Source organism: Typha latifolia, chromosome 15 (genome assembly GCF_019914945.1).
Source record: "Typha latifolia isolate L0001 chromosome 15, TyphaL0001v2, whole genome shotgun sequence".
Classification (NCBI taxonomy): domain Eukaryota; kingdom Viridiplantae; phylum Streptophyta; class Magnoliopsida; order Poales; family Typhaceae; genus Typha; species Typha latifolia.
In genome coordinates this window covers 6,852,810-6,872,114 of record NC_133100.1, presented here as the reverse complement: position 1 = coordinate 6,872,114, position 19,305 = coordinate 6,852,810, and the positions used below count along the sequence as shown (strand labels likewise).

At 37.0% G+C, this 19,305-nt stretch overlaps 4 protein-coding genes across 5 annotated transcripts; 3 read left to right on the top strand and 1 right to left on the bottom strand.

Annotated features, from left to right (window-relative positions):
• The first annotated feature begins 144 nt into the window (after nucleotides 1–144).
• LOC140801742 (inositol transporter 1) lies at nucleotides 145–4,901 on the top strand. Its single transcript, XM_073157011.1, has 6 exons — nucleotides 145–645; nucleotides 1,293–1,363; nucleotides 1,451–1,786; nucleotides 2,957–3,064; nucleotides 3,158–3,343; nucleotides 4,047–4,901. The coding sequence occupies exons 1-6, from the start codon at nucleotides 504–506 to the stop codon at nucleotides 4,719–4,721; spliced, it is 1,518 nt and encodes a 505-aa protein (XP_073013112.1). The 5' UTR covers nucleotides 145–503; the 3' UTR covers nucleotides 4,722–4,901.
• Nucleotides 4,902–5,273: 372 nt separating this feature from the next.
• On the bottom strand, nucleotides 5,274–9,300 carry LOC140801743 (ATP-dependent (S)-NAD(P)H-hydrate dehydratase). Of its 2 annotated transcripts, none has more exons than XM_073157013.1 (12): nucleotides 9,229–9,300; nucleotides 8,879–9,148; nucleotides 8,162–8,238; nucleotides 7,913–8,022; nucleotides 7,724–7,838; nucleotides 7,241–7,303; nucleotides 6,963–7,126; nucleotides 6,824–6,885; nucleotides 6,608–6,674; nucleotides 5,946–6,011; nucleotides 5,715–5,840; nucleotides 5,274–5,642 (listed from the first exon to the last, which is right to left on the bottom strand). In XM_073157013.1, exons 2-12 carry the CDS (start codon nucleotides 9,108–9,110, stop codon nucleotides 5,615–5,617), a joined length of 1,110 nt encoding a protein of 369 aa, XP_073013114.1. In that variant the 5' UTR covers nucleotides 9,111–9,148; nucleotides 9,229–9,300; the 3' UTR covers nucleotides 5,274–5,614. The 2 variants fall into 2 exon arrangements, with proteins under 2 accessions (XP_073013114.1, XP_073013113.1); XM_073157012.1 differs by having other exon boundaries at nucleotides 8,879–9,144; nucleotides 9,229–9,283.
• Nucleotides 9,301–11,769: 2,469 nt separating this feature from the next.
• Nucleotides 11,770–13,500, top strand: LOC140801561 (uncharacterized). Its single transcript, XM_073156723.1, has 2 exons — nucleotides 11,770–12,185; nucleotides 12,571–13,500. The coding sequence occupies exons 1-2, from the start codon at nucleotides 11,840–11,842 to the stop codon at nucleotides 12,651–12,653; spliced, it is 429 nt and encodes a 142-aa protein (XP_073012824.1). The 5' UTR covers nucleotides 11,770–11,839; the 3' UTR covers nucleotides 12,654–13,500.
• A 1,173-nt stretch (nucleotides 13,501–14,673) lies between these two features.
• Nucleotides 14,674–17,914, top strand: LOC140801604 (protein NRT1/ PTR FAMILY 4.5-like). The gene is made up of 5 exons (XM_073156783.1): nucleotides 14,674–14,851; nucleotides 14,990–15,207; nucleotides 16,252–16,692; nucleotides 16,764–16,882; nucleotides 16,976–17,914. Exons 1-5 carry the CDS (start codon nucleotides 14,764–14,766, stop codon nucleotides 17,817–17,819), a joined length of 1,710 nt encoding a protein of 569 aa, XP_073012884.1. The 5' UTR covers nucleotides 14,674–14,763; the 3' UTR covers nucleotides 17,820–17,914.
• Nucleotides 17,915–19,305: the final 1,391 nt, after the last annotated feature.

Sequence of the window (19,305 nt, the reverse complement as noted above, 5' to 3'; positions counted from 1 at the left end):
TACGATGCAATATAAGCCTTCCCTCCAACCGATAAGTAGACCCCGCTTTTCCTTCCCCACACGTAGCCATGCAGTGGAAAGAGAGGAGAAGCTACTGGAAAGGGGAGTGGGAATAGAAACTCTGGTATTTCCCTTATAGTATCCAAGTATTGCGAGATCTTCTATCCTAGTCGTGACAAGCAACAGAAAAGGGGGGGAGAGAGAGAGAGAGGTCTTCTTCCTTTATTTAAGGAACCCATAAATTTTTATTACTTTTATTGGGACCAAATCTATTCCAAGTTTCCAACTCAATCGTATTGAATTGCGCAACTGGGTCTTTTGAAAAGGAGCTACCTTCATCTTCCATTTGATTGTTTCTGCCGTTCTGATAAGACTGGGCAATTGGGCTTTTGTTTCTGGGATTTGTGTCTTTGGAAAGGTGGGATTTTGGGTGGTTTTAAGTGGTTTTCGTTGGATTTTTGGGTTGGAATTAGATATTGAGCTGGTTGTTTAGAGAGGGAAAGATGACGATCGTGTCGTTGCCGGGGAGTTCTGGACTATTGGATCCGTCGCCGAAAAGGGATATGTCTTATTTTAGCAATGGTTATGTGCTTGGTCTCACGGTGACTGCTGGAATTGGTGGAATGTTGTTTGGATATGACACAGGTATAGTTTTATTATTAGTAGAATTTTTCATTTCTCTTTGTACTGACTCTTCTTCGAGGATTTGGTTATTTGTTCTCGTTTCTTTCCCTTTCTGTTGGTTTTAGTCTTTTAGTTATCCTTTTGAATCTGTTATCAAACATATTATTTAGTTTATTTTCTTGTTTCATAGAGTTATCTTTATCTTTTGTTCTCTTTTCCTCTTTTGGTCTGTTTTGAGTGGATCACAATAAATAAATATTCGAAATAACAGCTAGTATTCTATTATAATGTTGGGGTCTATGCGGTGTTTTGGTGGTGGAATATGAACTGATCAGTTCGTATATATCCCAAAGATGTAAGGTTGGACGTGTTCATATGTTTCAACGAAACAGCGCTCTTGCCTTTTGTCAAAAAAATAAAATAAAAATTACAGCTAGTATTCACATGCACATGATGGATGACGATGATCGTTTTGTCAGAAGAATACTAAGTATTGTTTATTGGTGGCATACTGTTTTGATAATATGTGAATGTAAATATGTTACTGTTGCAACCTGTTAGTTTTACATACTGTGGTGTACTTTTTTAGTTGAAGAATTGTGAATAATAAAAAAAACATAGCAATTCTGATTCATCTTAGACACTGATGGCGAACTGTTGGTCTTCAGGTGTCATATCTGGAGCCCTTTTGTATATCCGTGATGATTTTAAGGCAGTTAGCGAAAATTATATCTTACAGGTATTAGCAAGATCGTTGATCCTTTCTGTAGTCCGTTTGCATGTATATTTGTCATGACTGTCCGTACTAAGTTGATATACTTCATAGGAAACTATTGTAAGTATGGCATTGGTAGGAGCTATGATTGGAGCTGCTGGGGGTGGATGGGTAAATGATACATATGGACGCAAGAAGGCTACCCTTCTTGCCGATATCATCTTCACAATTGGATCACTTGTTATGAGTGCGGCGCCAGACCCTTATGTCCTTATACTTGGAAGATTCTTTGTTGGATTAGGTATTGGGATGGCATCTGTTACTGCTCCTGTTTATATTGCTGAAGCTTCCCCTTCAGAAATTAGGGGAGGTTTAGTTGCAACAAATGTGCTCATGATCACCGGTGGGCAGTTCCTCTCGTACCTTGTAAATCTTGCTTTCACAGAGGTAAAACACATCTTGCCTTCTTCCAATCAATGCTGTGAGCTACTATTTATTCAGTCAACCTCTAATGAACTAGGAAATGCAACTATCAACTTGATTTGTTCTGTGGATCATTCTTGAAAATGTATTATGTTAGGTAATACTGATGAGTTCTGCATCTTATGCTGTGCTTGTAATTTCCAAAATTGTTGAACTACTCTCCTGGACTGATATATATAGCAAGAATTGGAGCATTACACATGAACTTCCACCCAGATATAGCCTTTTTGTTTTCCTTGTTTCACTCAGATGTCTTTAGGCAATTTCATAAATGGATTCTCACTTGGGTTACTGGAACCAAGCAAGGCCAGACCAGATGAGTGAGTTTCATGTCATCTAGTGCATCGGATACTTGGATCCTTCTTGATGTTTGATTAATGTTTTGAGTTATGACGTAATGCATAAAAGAATTTCTGGTTGTACAATTTTGAGGGAGCTTCAGCATCACAATATACTGGAGGCATTCTCAGCACAAAGCTTCAGGCATTAGCATCAGAAAGAAGGGAAGCTCTTTTCTTGACTTCCAATTGTAACCATCAATAGAATAATAGTCAATGGCTAAAAATTGATGACATGTTGATAAGCAGAATAAACAAGAATTTCTGGGCCAAGCTCAAGCTTGGTTCTCTTTTAAGTGAGCAAGCTAGAGCGACCTAAACATGTTCCAACCAAGTGGCTCACAATCTAGCAATGGCATTTACATTCCTAACAACATATATGCAGAATACCAGTAATGAACTTCTCAAGCCTTCATTTCAAACTATCTTTACCAATAAACACTGCCATTGCACTTTTCTTGTTAATATGGTGCATATAAGATGGCCTTTAGTACAAATGTCATGTGCATGTCATTTAGGATCATCATGCATGACGACTTTGTCAATAAACAGAATATCATCTATATTCAGATTTGTTTTCTAGCAAATTTAATGGTTTTTATATATTAGACTATTAATTATTCTAAAAAAATGATTCAGTTTTAGACTAGTTATCTAACCTAATTATATTTGTAACTTTAGTTATTACTTTCTGCAGTTATTCTTCCCCAAGTTTACGACTTTATTCATAGGTTACATCTTGGATGCCATAACTTGGTCTGGTTCCCCGTGTTAACCTAAATTATCACTTTGACAGGTTCCTGGCACATGGCGCTGGATGCTTGGAGTTGCTGCTGTACCAGCAATTGTACAATTTGTTCTAATGATGTTTCTGCCTGAATCACCCCGTTGGCTTTATATGAAGGTTAAAATTTTCTGCCTTACCATCTGAGGCATATCACATGTGCTATTCTTTTGTGAAGTATGCTTTCTTATTTATGACGTTCACCTTGTACAGAATGAGAAAGCTAAAGCAAGTTCCGTGCTTGCCAAAATCTATGATTCTGATCGTTTAGAGGAAGAGATGGATTTGCTTGCTGTTTTATCCATCAGGGATACTCGTTCTAAGAATTCTGTCAGCTACCTGGATGTCTTTAAGTCCAAAGAAATGAGGCTTGCTTTTTTGGCAGGAGCTGGCCTTCAGGTAAAAAGTGGGGGGTAAGTATACAAACTTCTTCTGTTGTTTCAGAACAATCCAAATCTCATCGAAAAAAAAAGAAAAGAAAAGAAAAGAAAAGAAAAAACAGTAAAAAAACTATCACATGAGGACATCAGATCCTGAGGATATGATTTTCTGTTAACCAATCTTCGAGTTTGGAGCTGATAAAATAATACCTGTCGGCACCACAAGAAAGCAATGTTTGCAATTTACTACTCTCCCTTGACATAAGAAAATTTGCAGGTCACTCTTAAGATATCAATTATTCATTCTACAAGAAAAAGTGAGGTCACTTTTGATAAATCTTTAATTCTTTAAATGAAACCAAGTAAATATCAAATTCATAGTAAGAACTAAGAAGATATCGTATTCCTGTGCAACCTTCTTGTGCATGAAATCTAGATCATTCTGAGTTTTATTCCATGGACATACTAAAACTTTACGTATTATAGTTATTGGATCTACTCTATTTGTTGAATGAGAGCTTTCTTAACTCCATTAAGCAAAACCTGGAAAACCTGGATTACTGTTACTTGAGAGCAGATGAGATTTGGATCATTCTGAAGCATGAGGGAGTTTTGGTAACTTGCCTTAGAAGCTGACAGTTATATTCATTTTATGCACCATCTTTGTGGGCAGTGTAAGCACATAAAAGGAAATTTTATCAATAGAATTCATTTGATTGCAGGCCTTCCAGCAATTCACTGGAATCAACACGGTCATGTACTACAGTCCCACAATTGTCCAGATGGCTGGTTTCTCTTCCAACCAGCTTGCCCTGCTCCTTTCTCTCATTATTGCCGCCATGAATGCTGCTGGAACCATCATTGGAATCTATCTAATTGATCGTTGTGGCAGACGTCGCTTGGCTCTCACCAGCTTATTCGGCGTCTTTGTCTCCCTTCTCATACTCTCTGGGGCCTTCTTTCTTCAGTCAAACTCAGGTCCTTGTGGTATGAACACCCTTGATAGCGCCTGCGGGGACGGTCTCGGATGGTTTGCAGTGATAGGCTTGGCTCTATACATTGCTTTCTTCTCGCCAGGCATGGGGCCTGTTCCATGGGCAGTGAATTCGGAAATCTACCCAGAGGCCTACCGTGGCATTTGCGGTGGCATGTCAGCCACCGTGAATTGGATTTCCAACCTTATCGTTGCTCAGACGTTCCTCTCGCTTGTGGCATTGGTCGGGACTGCAGGAACCTTCTTGATCATAGCTGCGATTGCCGTGGTGGCATTTGTGTTCGTGTTGTTCTTCGTGCCAGAGACAAAGGGACTCACTTTTGAGGAGGTGGAGAGGCTATGGAAGGAGAGGGCATGGGGGAACCAGGGCACCCGGCAAAGCCTCCTTGATGGTGCGGCGTGAGGTATTTTTAGCTGCAGCCAATGCTGCCCCGTCAAACTCTAGCTTGAAATGCAGGAGCTAGATTTAATCTTTTATACATCTCTATATATCTTGGCCCACTGAAATTACGATAATATTCTCGAACTGTGATGCATCACCAACTTATATATTTGTTCAATGATATGTGATACATCCTTGCCATATGGTCCTTGGAGCTAAATGTTTCTAGGAATCCTGATGTGAGTTCAGTTGCATGATAGTGGACATGTAAGTTTTTATAGGGCCAGAGGAAACTGATTTCTATCTGAGAAGATAGTGATGCCACTGGATTCGTTGCCATGCAGACTCGATAACAAATTGATTACACTTTTCTTGGCTGGTAGCATAATTCATCATCAGATAATTTGAGAAACGAACCCCCTTTTCTTTTTCTTTTTGATTTAAAGGGAGAAGACACCTTTAGATGCAAGGTATTATCTTGTAGCTTCTTGAGGCAAAATAAGTTAAGGAATCAAAATAAGCAACACCATACAACATTCACCATAGATAAGAATATCAGGTAAGCCTGGAAGATGAGAACAAAAATTTAAATCCTTCAATGCAGTTTTGCAGTACAATAAGAGCGTTGGGTTGATTGAGCATAGTCAAGAAACAATTGCCTGCTTGTGAGTAAGAGGAAAATTCATGTCCGAAGGAAAACAAGGAAACCCAAGAAAGTTACAGATTGCCAAATAACTTTCCCTTTGTAATGGTCGTTGAAAATTATTCAGGGCTCTTTCACAACGCAGTCAGCAAAATATTAAGATGATCTGAGACTACATGTGTTCATTAGCAGTGTGTAAATTCTTCCTGATCTTCCTGATCTTCTACTTACAGCAGATAAGGGGATTTATACTTGAAAACAAGTTCCATCATCATGTAGCAGGGCATATGCTCTCCAAGCTGGCAATAAAACAAAAAAAGTTCAATTTAGAGAGCTTTGAGCAAGAAGAAGCTCCATCTGAGAGACAGTACCTCTTCCCCAAGAACTCGATAATATCTGTGGTGAGAGTTGCACGTTTCTTGTTCTCAAAGGCAAGCGCTGCAGACCTCCTGAGCAGTGTGGAACCAGCTATGCACCCAAGGACCATAGGATTTAGGCTGGCCAGATATTAACTCATAAGCATAGAAGAAAATTATTAAGCCACAAATGCAAAGTCGAAGCAAGGTAAAATTGGGAAGAATGAAAAGTGGTAGTATTAGAACCTCTTTTCTGTTGGTTGTTTGTTAGACAATACATGCTGCCGTGCCCATGATGAGAACACTGCAACACTAGTAGCAAATGGAACAGAATCAGGGAAGAAACTAAATTTCTTTTGTAGGCAAGTTGGAAGATGCCAGATATTTTCATGTTAAAGAGGAATAATCATGATCTTTTTCCAAAACATCCATTCTTTATGAACAGCAGCTAAATAGCCTGCGATTGTACCTACGAAAACATGACAAGGTCTCACCGGAATTCTTGCAGCATTAACATGCATCGTACTTGCAGGTTCTGTGAAGGCTAAATCTATTACTGTTTGAATGTTGATATGTGATTAAGTCCTTACTTATCCATGAATATATTTCTAACTGCTAGGCAAGGTAAACTTTTAAGACCCAAGGTCTAATATTTTATTTTCCAACTTCCTCCATCGACAGAATGTACATAAACTTTTAATCATGTTTTTCAACACAATAAGCTTAATCATGTTTTTCAACACAATAAGTTTAATCACGCTGAGTATTTTTGCTGAATTATTACACGAGAAAGTAATAACAACTAGCAAGCCAAAACTAAATGGACTTAAAAAGTGAAGATCTACACATCATGGTAAAATTAAACTCACAAATTTAAAGGTAGTTCTTTTACTCATATGACAACAAACCTTCCAGAGAGAATGTCTCCTTGACCACCACAACGCCGAGGGGATCCAAAAGTGCTCACCCTAGTGACTTTGGAAGGTACCAATAGTCAGCAGTAATTGCAGAAGTATCAAATTCAGAATACCAGTAGAAAAGAGAAATAGATAAAAGTAATCAATACCATGTTGGTCCACGTGCTTTACATTAGATAGTTGAAACATTCCTAAAATAGATCATACCTGTTTCTCCATCACAAATAAGATCTGTTTTTCCTTTACGAAGAATGGTTACTCCACCAATTCTGACAAACAATATTATTTATAACCAGCCTGAGAGTAACTCAAGTGACAGAGAAGAAAAAAAGAAAGAAATTGTTACCCTTTTGCAAGCAATTGTAGTTGTCCAGCAGCATCTTGCTCATTTACTTCACAATTTAAGACCTTCTCAATAAGACGCTTATACTCATTTATATTGGGTGTTAGGACAGCTAGTGAGTTCTCCTTAACGAGATCAAGGTTGTTGGTGACAAGAAAGAGGCCATCCTGGAAAGCACAAAAAGAGCCAAGTGATTTAATGAAATCAGAGAGAAGACATTTGCAAGTTGCAAGCCCATTCATTAGGCGCATAAAGGTGCAACTAATTTATAATAAATATACCCCATCAATGATAGTCGGAACATTCGACTTCCTAGCATGCCTCATGATATCACTCACGCAGTCCTGGATACATGAGAAGAATAGTTATGGAAGAAGAATTTGAGGTACTTTGGAAGTGCTAACAGTTAATAAGAAGGAAAACTCGGTGCTTCTAACTACATTTTGCATATCAACTATTTTGGGAAGTTTAACCTGCCTAATTTCCATCCCTCAATACACTGTCATTTGGTGTTTCATAACAGCTTACATCAAACATATAAATATCAACATAAAAGAAGAAATGATACCAGAAAATGCAGTCTTTTCATGCCAGTCATAAAGAGCGTCAAAAACTAAAGTAGAAGAACCTAAAAAATTGGCCCGTCACTAGATTACATTGGCTGAGGTAAAGTTGCATATGAAACAAAAAGTACATGAAAATTCTGAAGAGAACCAGCATAGAATTGCGTATATTCTGTTTTGAATTTAATCATAGAAACACACCAGAAGAAATGGATCTCTCCCGAGCCCTGGCCCTACAACAAGGCAATCAAACCTCTCCATCCACTTTGCAACTTCAGTGAGAATCTTTGCAGAAACAGATGCTTTCTCATCATCCCTAAGAAAATGAAGTCGCAAGTTTGTTATACCAAATCACAAGGTAATTACAGTAGATCAATGTCCACGAATTACCTTACACTGTATGACTCTTCTAATAAAGGGTGCACTATCAGCTCAGGGCTATAACTTTTTATCACTGTTGCAGCATCTTTTGTGCAGAAAACATGTGACAGGTCAGCACCCTATGTGACACACAGACCTATTAAGTCAGTATATCCATGAAACATTATTAGAGAGCATGATTTAATTCCTGTTTGAAACAATGGAATTTGCCAAGAAACAGTAAAAGGTATGAAATGTAACAAGAAGAATTGAACCGACAATTTTTAGCGCTGATATAGCAGCAAAATATGGAGCTCCCGTGTATTCACGACACCCACCAATAACTGCTATCTTCCCTGAAGGAAAAACTCAACAGTTAAAAATCATAGAAATCTCTACCAAAAGATAAGCAAATACTGACATCCGTGTTCTACTTCCATAGAATGAGTACAGTTGTAACCAAAAGCAATATTGCCTCAATTTAGTTCTGCACGTACTTTTTATTAAATTCTTCCTAATACACCAAACCAGACGATGGATTTCAAGCTAGATGTTGCATCAGCATAAGCAGCATCTTCAAATATAACAAAAAGACGACTCATTTTTATGGACCTAAAAAGTTGAAATTTCGTCCAATACTTGTTCTCTAGGTCGCCACTAAGTGAACAAACACAAACAAAAAGGAATTTCCAATACTGGGAAGGATGTTCTTCGTTACGTCATTAACATTTTGGAGAAGATTGTAGTACTCACTAATCACACGCTATGACTAGGTTCTATTTAGTTCTTCAGAGAATCTACGGTATCCAATGAGAACAACGTTCCTACACCAAAATAAACCAGGTATTCCTCAGATTGCAACCACATAAGTAGCATAAACCCATATAGCTGGGGAAAAAGGTTGGATTTTGATTACAGCTACATACAATTCAGATAAAAAATTCAACTGTTCCACCAAAAATCACAGCCCAACTCACCCAAGAAACGGAAAGTTACCTGCTTGCCCTTTATACCTAGTCGGCTCCATCACCGGCGTTATCTTTCGGATAACGCCCTCCGCATCGGCCTCCAACGTAGAACTTCCCGAGCACTGCGCCATGTCCATACGCGTTCGACAGCGACTTCCACCGCCCAAAGATCTAACCAAGTAGAGCTGCCTCCTAAACACAGCAGACGATTCCCACGCGCATTTCTCCAAACATCGGGAGGACGCTATCGCGCCGCTCATGTCATATGCTTCCAACCATCTCAGCACATCTAGCCTACCTAAATAATGCCCCAGTTAAGAAATTGGGCAAGAAATCGCATCAAAAAGGAAGAAATGGGGAAGAAAATAGAAGAATTACTTGATCGACGACGGGGAGAGAGAAGATAATGTGAAGCCAGATGCCATTTTGTTTACTCGACACCGAGCATTTATGTAGATATGGGCTTAATTGGGCTATTTGATGGGCCGACGTTCTAAATTTTGGTCCAAATTTACTCCTAACAAATCCTAGACCTGAACTGCCTTACAAATTAGTTTGCTGATCATTTTCTTTGGTCGAGTTAGAATGCTTTCTTTTGGGCTAAATATATTTTATAATTCTGTACTTATGTCCCGTACTTTAAAAAGTCTCAAATCAGTCCTTATGCGTGGCCTACCATTCTCTTGTTGGATCAACATCTTGCAATCGGATCCGAGTTATTTTGGTTTTATTTTATTATTGTTGTTTGCTTGGTGGAGATTTCTCTTTCTTCGACTTGAAGATTTTCAGGGCTGTGACTTCTACTAGCGGATCGTGATAGAGTTGCAGTTTAATTTTAATCACATTGCGCTTGTGAATTCTTTTCGATTGTGCTTCCTGTAGCATTATTATATTTGTGCCCCGAGACTTGTTATCTTATTTTTATTGTTGTGCTATTTCACAAGTGATCAAGTAGGAAGCTTGTATTAAAAGGTCATCGCCCTCTAAATGAATCTTTCCTACAAGCTTTCAATCATATTTATTTATCATTTAACATATAAAATCTTCACCAATCTAATATAAATACACTCCTTGAGTCTACTGAAATATCTAAAGAAGTTTATGAATATTAAAAGATATTAATCTCTATCGATTGAAAGTTTTAGAATAATTAATAAGATAACAATCCTTTAATTATAAGCAGCAAGCTGCGGGGAAGTCAAATTATATATTATATCAAAGAATCCTATATGATCATGCAACTTAATTTCTTATATTTTTCTAGGAAACTGCTCTTGAATAATTAATGATCTCATAGGCATATATATATATATATATATATGTATATATGTATATAAGATCATATCAATGTGAAGAAGATCTAGCTATTAGTTGTAGAGATGGGTGCTGTTATTAAACTTTATATAAATCTCGTGCAAGTTGACATTGGAGTAGAAGAGACTTAATTGGTGCATGTGAGTTAGGTATATATATATATATATATATATATGAAATATTCACATCAGTACTCCAAATATTAGTTCATTTGCTTAGGCTGCTAGCTTCTAATAAAATAAGGAAAAATTATAAATAATACCTTTACATTATGACTGTTTTATAAATAAAGTCTTCTCTTTTCATTATTCACAAATAAAGTCTTCTATTTGCTAAATAATACCATGGCACGACCTATCGTTTAATAAATAGATGAAATTTAACTCGACCATTAAAAATTATTTAATTATAGAAAAAAAAATTAAACATTAAAACACTAACATCGCATCCAAAAATATTATTATTTTAACCCAAAAGGCATATTAGAATCGTGAGATAAGCGTAACATAAAAAAAATAAAATAAAAAATAATTTAAAATAAACTAAATGTTGTACATTTAGTTCATTCTGACATGTGTTTGTTAAATTAAGGTGTTGTTACTCGTAATTTTTAGCAAATAGGAAGCTCTATTGATGAATAATTAAAAGAGAGTTTTATTTATTTATAATATAATCAAAATAGTGGGTGTTATTGTAATATTTCAATATATATAGTAAGAGGTACCTTGCTCCTCAAGCATGGCAATTGATCAGAAGCTAAATCAAGCTATGTGATTAATTAATTAATTAATTAATTAAGTTAGCGCATCTCATCTATATAAAATATTAATTAGATGCAATCATGCACAAAAATTTTATATATTAAGTGAAGTTTCCAGAAATGTTAATCATACTTGGTGCAAATATCTTTTAATATATTCTCACTATTTATGTGACTTGGAGCTGCTTGTTGTCACATTATTATTATTATTATTATTATTTATTATTATCATCTGAGATTTGAGTTTAAAAATATTCGCAACCCCAAGTAATTTTTATTTCCTATTATTTATTTATTCCAACACGATACATATTATTAATCTCTTATCTATAAATTTATTTTTTAAGACATAAATTCAGAAGTAAGCTATAAAAAGAAGGAAGTTTGACTACCGATTGGGTAACCAATAGGGCAGGATTGACTCTTAAGGTTTTGACTGATATCTTTTAATCCCCAAATAATAATAATAAATAAATAAATAAAAATATTTTATTTATCATGAAATATGAATTTATATTCATTAACAAAAATGGTGAAATATTTTGAATTTCGCATTCGTTGAGATCTCTCCATCGCCAATCATGTCAGGGTTATTTCGGTCATTTTTGCTTCGGCTAGTGGCCTATTTCCCGAAAATTGAATACGACCAGATCCGAATTCCACGTGTCCTGCCGGTGCCGTCCACGTCACGGCCCCTTTTTACTCGCATCTGATTGGCTGCATGCATGGCCATGAGACAAGCCATTCGACCACATAATACCATCCCCATAGCCATGGCATCCGCTAACCCGTGCCATGCATACATATCCATATCCATCTCTCCACCTCATCATAGCTTTATAAAGAAACCAAAACCGCCTCTGGAGCGTAACACCCAGAGATCTCAGAGAGAGAGAGAGAGAGAGAGAGAGAGAGATGGAGAAGAAGGACGAGAAGGAGGCGTGGCCGAGAAAGGCCAAGAATGGCTCCGGCGTGACGCTTGAAGGCTACGTGGAGGCCATGGACGGCTCCGATCAAGCATCGGACGGCGGCGGAGACGGCGTAACCAGGACCAAGAGCCTGACCGACGACGACCTCGAGGAGCTCAAGGGTTGCCTCGATTTGGGATTCGGGTTCAACTACGAGGAGATCCCGGAGCTCTGCAACACGCTTCCGGCTCTCGAGCTCTGCTACTCCATGAGCCAAAGGTTCTTGGTGGAGGACGCGGTTGAGCCCCCCTTGCCTTCGTCTCCCATTGCTAATTGGAAGATCTCGAGCCCTGGTAAAATTTCTGAGTAGCTGCTTTCTGTTTATTTTGAATTTCCTGGGATTTGAAGTAAAGATTCTATTTTGATTCGTACAGTACAGATTTGTCCGATTTTTTGTGTGAAAAAATTTGGTGGGTGATGTTGGGTTTTCGTTATATCTGCGTTTGATGCTTAAAAAAGTTTCGGGTTTTATGGTTGGTTTTGTCTGCCTTGGGATCTGAATCAAAAAATTGACGCTTTTAAATGTTCCAATATTTCGTGTCGTAAGATTTTTATATATGTTGTCAAGCAGCTTCTTTTATTTCCTCCGAGTTCTTTGAGCAAACTCAAGTGTTCACTGAGAAGGTCCAAGAAAGGAAATCTGTGTGATAATTTATTTGCTCTTTCTAATGGTTACAGGGGATCATCCTGAGGAAGTTAAAGCAAGGCTCAAGTATTGGGCACAAGCAGTAGCATGTACTGTTAGATTGTGCACCACATGATGAAGGACATGGATTTAATCTATGGTACAAACTAATAATTCTTGGTGACAAAAGCCAAAAAATTTAAAGGCTCCTTCCAGTGTGGAATGTAGTGCAATCTCTTGCCGACTGCGTCCTGCCTGGAATCTGATGCAAATTGTACAGAAGAGACACCAAGTTTGACCAAGATGGGAAGATCAAAACAAATCGCTTAATGTAAATTACTTGAGGACGAATCTATGTGTTTTTTTTTTCCTGTATGCCAGTTGCCTTAGTTTAACTGAATGGCATGCATTAATGACAAATTAAAGCAATCAGGTTGGTTCTGCTAATTTGAGTCACATCAGAAAGCATTACAAGATTGGGAAAACCTCTCCAGGGGATGCGCTGCGGTGACTGAAGTAGAGGATTATTTGCTGCAGAGACGTATTTGTGCAGAAAAAAAGATCATTGATCGTTGCAAGATCCTATGATAACTCTGCTCATGGTACCATAGATTCCAGTGACAAAAAGGAAGCTATTTTGGTTGCAACACCCAACTTCCAGGCAATTCTGGCCAAAGAATTGTGGTCCTTGATGCAAAAAGGTCTTTGGAGAGCCCGGTTAAAGGAATGCTTTGTATTGATTTTTTTTTTTTAATGGCTTTTTTCTTTTTGGAATTTGGGGACCACAGCTCAGTCTACTGAAGCCAAGTTGCCCTCTTCACTGTGAGCATATTTGTTGTTGTTTGACTGTGGGGATCTTATTCTGTGACTTCTATGTATATTAGAAGTTCTTTTAAGGATCTATACAAAAGCATCATCAGTGTGTGCTCTTCTTATTCTTTTCTTGCTATATTACTCAGTCAAATATGTGAGATGATTCTTTAGTTGTGTCTCCCTTTCTGCTTAAATGTTTTCAGATTAATTATATGTTCAGTAATGGGTCATTATACAACAATTTGGCACTGCAGTTGCAGGATATTTCAGATCCATTGCTGTAAGAGCATTTAAAATGTTCTCTTCTGTACACATATACACAAGACTAAGTCCAACAAGCGGCAGTTCCATAACTCATCCAGAAATGCACTGCTGGACCAATTGAATACCGAAGAAAAGAGAAAGGAAACAAAAATAAAAATGAAATTGAGATCTTATGCAGAACTAGCAGGTCGTATGAAGTACTAATGATCAGCAACATGCAAATTAAACATACTGATAACAACCTACAAGCAACTAGCAGTATCTTTTTTGAAGTTTTGTCAATCTAAGCAATTTGACCAAACAATCAAGAGGAAAAACCACAGCACTTGGTTAAGTGGACAAAACTATAGGGACGTGGTTTTGTGATGAGTCCGTACATGACAATAAGCTGATGATACGGCGAAAATAATTCACGCATAAGACTTATATATCATAGATAATTTAACCTTCTCTATACCTTTGACTCAATCCTTTCTTTATCCAACCTATGGTGGAAAAAGTTAGCTCTGACGCGATAATCTGATACAGCAACCTGGTTTTTAAACGATTTAGGTTTAGTCTAATCAAATTTTAGACGTAAGCAAGTTAACTCATCTAACTTGATTATTAAACAAGTGGTGTTTGTGTTTATTACCTCAATCTAAATAACTTGTTTATGACCTAACCTACTAATTCGTTTATGACCCGATTAATCCATTTATAACACGAAAAATATGTCTCCAACTGTAAAAATATTATTTACAACTCTTATAATTCCACTTATAACTTAAATAACTCATAAAAATTTGAATAATATGTGCCACCTGATAATTTATTTATAACCTGAATAACCTGTTTAATAGATAGATTGTATTCGTATTTAGAAATTTTGACCCAGCTAACCTGACTCGATTATGACCCCTAATCGTAAGGTTCTTGGAGTGATTAGAAAACACACTATTTTTTTTATAAAAAAAACGAGAAATTGTGTGCTTAGTCTCATCCTTTGGCTGCAGATATTTATAAATAAGCAAGTTGCAAACAGCATTGGTTAGTCAAGCCTAGTATAATATCATGGCCATAATTTAATCATAACTTGCATATATACAGTACTAGTCCATCTTGCTATCTTATTGGACTGAGGTAAAATCACAAGAAGGAAAGCATCAGAAGGTTCTTGTGCAACTGCCATGGCGATCGACTACTTTGTAGACTGGAGGGGAAAGCCAATTGACAAGAAGTGGCATGGGGGAGTAAGAGCTGCATGCTTCCTCTATGGTGAGTAATAACTATTTCAATTCTTCTACTTGTTGATTTTAAGAAGCCAATTTGGAGAAAGAACAAAAAAGAAAAAGAAAAATCTATTAGAAGCTGTTGTTTTAGGCCTAATGTTGGAAAAATTTGCTGGCTTTGCAGTTCTGGTAGCGACGACTAGCACTGCTATGATTGCAAACATGTTGAACTTGGTGGTCTACTTGCACGGCACCATGCATACGGGTGTCTCAAGCTCTTCGACCATCGTCACCAACTTCATCGGCGCCGCAAGTGGGTTTTCTCTCATTGGGGCCTTCCTATCTGATTCATATATTACAAGGTTCAGAACGATACTCATTTTTGGTCCCTTGGAGTTCTTGGTAATCACTACTACTCATCTCTTAAGCCCTCGGCTTTATAGTTTAGACAGACACTTCCACGTAGAAGAGTTTTAGTATTTGCTGAAGGTTTTACTTGAGTGGTTTTTCTGCATAGGTTGTATAAGATGTAACACATAAGATGGGGAAAAAAAGAAGATTTATTCCACGAATATCATATCTGATACTGAAATCAGATACACAATTTTGATGAAATCCTCCAAATTATGTTAGAAGTTGCGAAAGGTCGTAAGCTGATTGATGTTTCATCCTCCTAGAAATGAAATGGTCTAAGAAAAAAGAGTGATTTAAGTTCTTTCAGAAGATGGCAGAGTTCCATTAGGTGTGCCATTTGCAGTTCAATCAGGTCTGAATTATTGGCTCTTGAATTTTTTAATCAGCATTACCTCTGGGCTCCACTAATACAACTACTCGTTTACTCGGTTGTATTATTACTAGCACATTAATTGACTGATAACCTACTAATGATATTTCAATAGGTTTTGATATTTATTTTAGACCGCAATTGACTAAAATCATTCTATTTCGGTCTAAAATACTGTCTCTTTCTTCTAGGATTCAAAAACTAAAACCAACTGAAAATGAAACTGAAACTTCATACCATTTATAGTTTTATACCATAATATGGACCACAGGCACAGCTTGAAATGATTATTGGGTAATTTATTGAAAAGGATCACTGGCGGAAGACACAAGAATGATGCTCATGCTATCTGAAGGTAATCTTCTCTTCTAAAATTATGTTCTATGCTGAAGGCAATGGCTTCTCTATGTAAACATTTTAACTGTGGTTTGGATTAAGCAATACACTGATCATAGCTCCCTTAAACATATCAAAACCACTTTAAAAATAATTGTAAATCCAATATACAGCTAAATACTGAAGTCAATCAATAAATCACTTTAATAGGTCCAAGACTGTGTTTTAAGGACAAGAACAAATTAAATCTTATTCCTTGCTTTGCTTCCTTTAATTAAAAATTTCTCATAAACCAGGAATTCTTTTGTTGCTTGTTCTCCTTTCAGGGCCTCGCATTGCTAGCATTTCAAGCACACTTTCCTTCACTCCATCCGCCGTCATGCAATGTCGATGGGAAATCGAATACCTGTGTGGAAGTTCATGGTTTGAACTCTGCCATACTTCATGTAGCCTTGTACAGCATTGCTTTTGGGGAGGGCTGCATACGTGCATGCTTACCATCCCTTGGAGGAGATCAATTTGACGACGATGACCCAGTCGAGTCGAGGCTCAAAGCTAGCTTCTTCAACTGGTACACCATTGGCATCTCATTGGGAAGTTTCACAGGACTACTACTGATAGTGTGGATACAGAACAACAAGGGGTGGGATATTGGTTTCACTGTCTGTGCCTTGTTGGTTCTTCTAGGATTGATAGTGGTTGCTTCTAGTTTCCCTTTTTATCGCAATCAAAAGCCTAAAGGAAGTCCTCTGACGCGAATTTTGCAGGTAGAACTTGTCACATAGAGAGAAGTTATTTTCTCTATATTTGCATTTCTAACATGTTTGCAAAACTTTAGGTCCTGGTGGCTGCATTCAGAAACAGAAAGCTTGAGCTTTCTGAAAAGCTAGAAGCACAACAAATTGCTAATGAAGATGCAGTGGACATTGATGTGCTTTCTAGCACTGAAGGATTGAAGTAAGTATAAGCATGATCAAGTTCTTCTTGTTTACCTCTTGTAATAATCTCTTCCTTTTTTCACACTAACTACATATACTTTTCTTTTGGTAGATTCCTTGACAAAGCTTCAGTTGGTCATGGAGAACATGGATCTTGGTCCTACTGCAGTGTAACACAAGTGGAGGAGACAAAGATTGTCCTCAGAATGCTTCCCCTCTTCATCAGCTCTATAATCAGCTACATTCCTATTCCCTTACTACTAACACTCACAGTTGAGCAAGGTGGCACTATGAACACTAGTCTTGGAAAAATCCATGTCTCCCCAGCATCTCTCTTCGTAATTCCAACAATATTCCAGATGGTGATCCTCATTGTCTACGACCGGTTCATCGTGCCCGTTGCACGAAGGATCACCGGTTATGCAAACGGCATCACCCACCTGCAGCGCATCGGAATTGGATTTGTGTCAGTAACACTAGCCTCATTTGTAGCAGCTCTAGTTGAGAGGAAGAGAAAGCAAGTTGCAGAAGAGAATGGACTAGAGGAATTTGGCACTGGTGTGCCCATGTCTATGTTTTGGCTAACACTCCAATTCTTCTTCCTTGGCGTCGTCGATACGACGTCGTTCGTCGGATTACTCGAGTTCTTCAATAGTGAGGCATCAAGAGGGATGAAATCAATAGGGGTTGCCATATTTTGGTGTATAATTGGGTTAGCTTCATGGCTTGGAAGTCTTCTAATTCAGATAGTGAACAAGGCCACTAGGCATGGTGGTGGGGAGAAGGGATGGTTGGAAGGTGCCAATTTGAACAAGAGCCACCTTGATAGATTCTACTGGCTTCTCTCTGTCCTTGGACTAGTGGGCTTCTTGAATTATTTATATTGGGCAAGGAGGTATGCTTATAGGCATAATCCATGCATCATGAAAGTAGAAGGTAGGAAGAACTCTCCATGATGAAGATGGGTCAAAATTAGGGGCCGTTTGGCTTCATGTACTTGAAAAAACTACATCTATTACATATATAATATGTACTATTAAAATGTTTTAAATACTCTTTTCAAGTGCTAGAATGAGCTCATATGCCATGTCTTGATATCCACTTCAATTAAGTGAATGTCAAAACTTTTATTTACTTTGATTTCTTATTGAAACACATGAAACTAAACAATCCATAATTATGTTATGATATATTGATATATGAAATTAAAATGATATACAAAATACAAATAACACCTAACCTTGTGACTATATTATAAATAAAGGCCTCTCTTTTTATTATTTACAAACAGATATTGCTAAAGAATATTAAGCCACAGCCTGTTTGACAGACAGATATAATATAACCAAACCATTAGGTTACTTAACCAAATAAAGCCTCTAAAACAAAGATTATCAACATATTAGGATCAAATCAAGCCTCCAAAAATACTAAAATCGCATCCAATCCCATAAAATCAATGAATTCAAACTATTTTTGTTTAATCTCAAATATCATATCAGAGAAAAAAAACTGAGAGTAATTTAGGAAATACAAAATTATATTTTGAAATGGATGAAATGTTGTACTTATTAATTCATCCCACTAAGTGCTTGTTAAGTTAAACTTAACTCCGGTATGGCTTTGGTATTCTTTTCTCTCTTTTTTTTCAATGAAGTGTGAGATTAATTTGTAAACGATGGAAAGAGGGGGCTTTACTTATAATATAGCCAAAATGGAGGGTTGTTATTTGTAATTTAAAGTGGCAATTTGAGAGGCAGACCAAATATAGTGAATGCTCACTACTAGTAATGTAGACATTATATATAATTTTAATGTCACAGATTGATTTGATGAATCCACCAAAGTGAAAAGTTGTCCTACCTTTGACTTGCTCTGCTAATGAATAATTAGTTTGTTGTGATATTAAGATCTAATCAACATCACCTCAGCTTAAATAAGTATCCAATAAGTACAACCACTTTAAACTCCTTTTGACTTCTTTGCTCAATAACACTATCTGAATCTAGTAGTTGAGCTAAAATCCTCCATCTGCTTAAATAAATGAATCAATCCATGATGAGAATGGAATATCAAATAACAGCCACACCAAGCATTTTGATGAAATTTCTTCATACTGGCAGGTAGGTTATCTGTAAAATTTCTATTATTTTTCAATTGGCATGAAACCTACACTAAACTTGAGTTTGAGACAATGCCAAACTGCAACAAACTGCACAGGAAGATAAAGTCCATGACCCAGAAAAAAAAGGATTGAACTATAATATTGAATATGTGAAAATTAATCCAAGGGTTGACTAGAAACAGTAAAACTCATTTTATTTTTATTGATCCTAGGTTGTTTCAATGTTTATATAAGTTTATCATTTCTAGTGTAATCTTATCTGATCAACTGACAGTTGATTCAGACTAGAAGATACACAATTCTCATAGCTGACCAGA

Excerpts from the sequence above, each read along its gene's own strand:
- LOC140801742 (XM_073157011.1), top strand. The coding sequence starts at position 504 with ATGACGATCGTGTCGTTGCCGGGGAGTTCTGGACTATTGGATCCGTCG. Across the intron at positions 1,364-1,450 it reads GCGAAAATTATATCTTACAG|GAAACTATTGTAAGTATGGC; the intron begins GTATTAGCAAGA and ends TATACTTCATAG. Across the intron at positions 3,344-4,046 it reads TGGCAGGAGCTGGCCTTCAG|GCCTTCCAGCAATTCACTGG; the intron begins GTAAAAAGTGGG and ends ATTTGATTGCAG.
- LOC140801743 (XM_073157012.1), bottom strand. The coding sequence starts at position 9,275 with ATGGCATCTGGCTTCACATTATCTTCTCTCTCCCCGTCGTCGATCAA. Across the intron at positions 7,839-7,912 it reads GAAGAGTCATACAGTGTAAG|GGATGATGAGAAAGCATCTG; the intron begins GTAATTCGTGGA and ends TCATTTTCTTAG. Across the intron at positions 7,127-7,240 it reads TTCCGACTATCATTGATGGG|GATGGCCTCTTTCTTGTCAC; the intron begins GTATATTTATTA and ends TGTGCTTTCCAG.
- LOC140801561 (XM_073156723.1), top strand. The coding sequence starts at position 11,840 with ATGGAGAAGAAGGACGAGAAGGAGGCGTGGCCGAGAAAGGCCAAGAAT. Across the intron at positions 12,186-12,570 it reads TTGGAAGATCTCGAGCCCTG|GGGATCATCCTGAGGAAGTT; the intron begins GTAAAATTTCTG and ends TAATGGTTACAG.
- LOC140801604 (XM_073156783.1), top strand. The coding sequence starts at position 14,764 with ATGGCGATCGACTACTTTGTAGACTGGAGGGGAAAGCCAATTGACAAG. Across the intron at positions 14,852-14,989 it reads AGCTGCATGCTTCCTCTATG|TTCTGGTAGCGACGACTAGC; the intron begins GTGAGTAATAAC and ends CTGGCTTTGCAG. Across the intron at positions 16,883-16,975 it reads TCTAGCACTGAAGGATTGAA|ATTCCTTGACAAAGCTTCAG; the intron begins GTAAGTATAAGC and ends TTCTTTTGGTAG.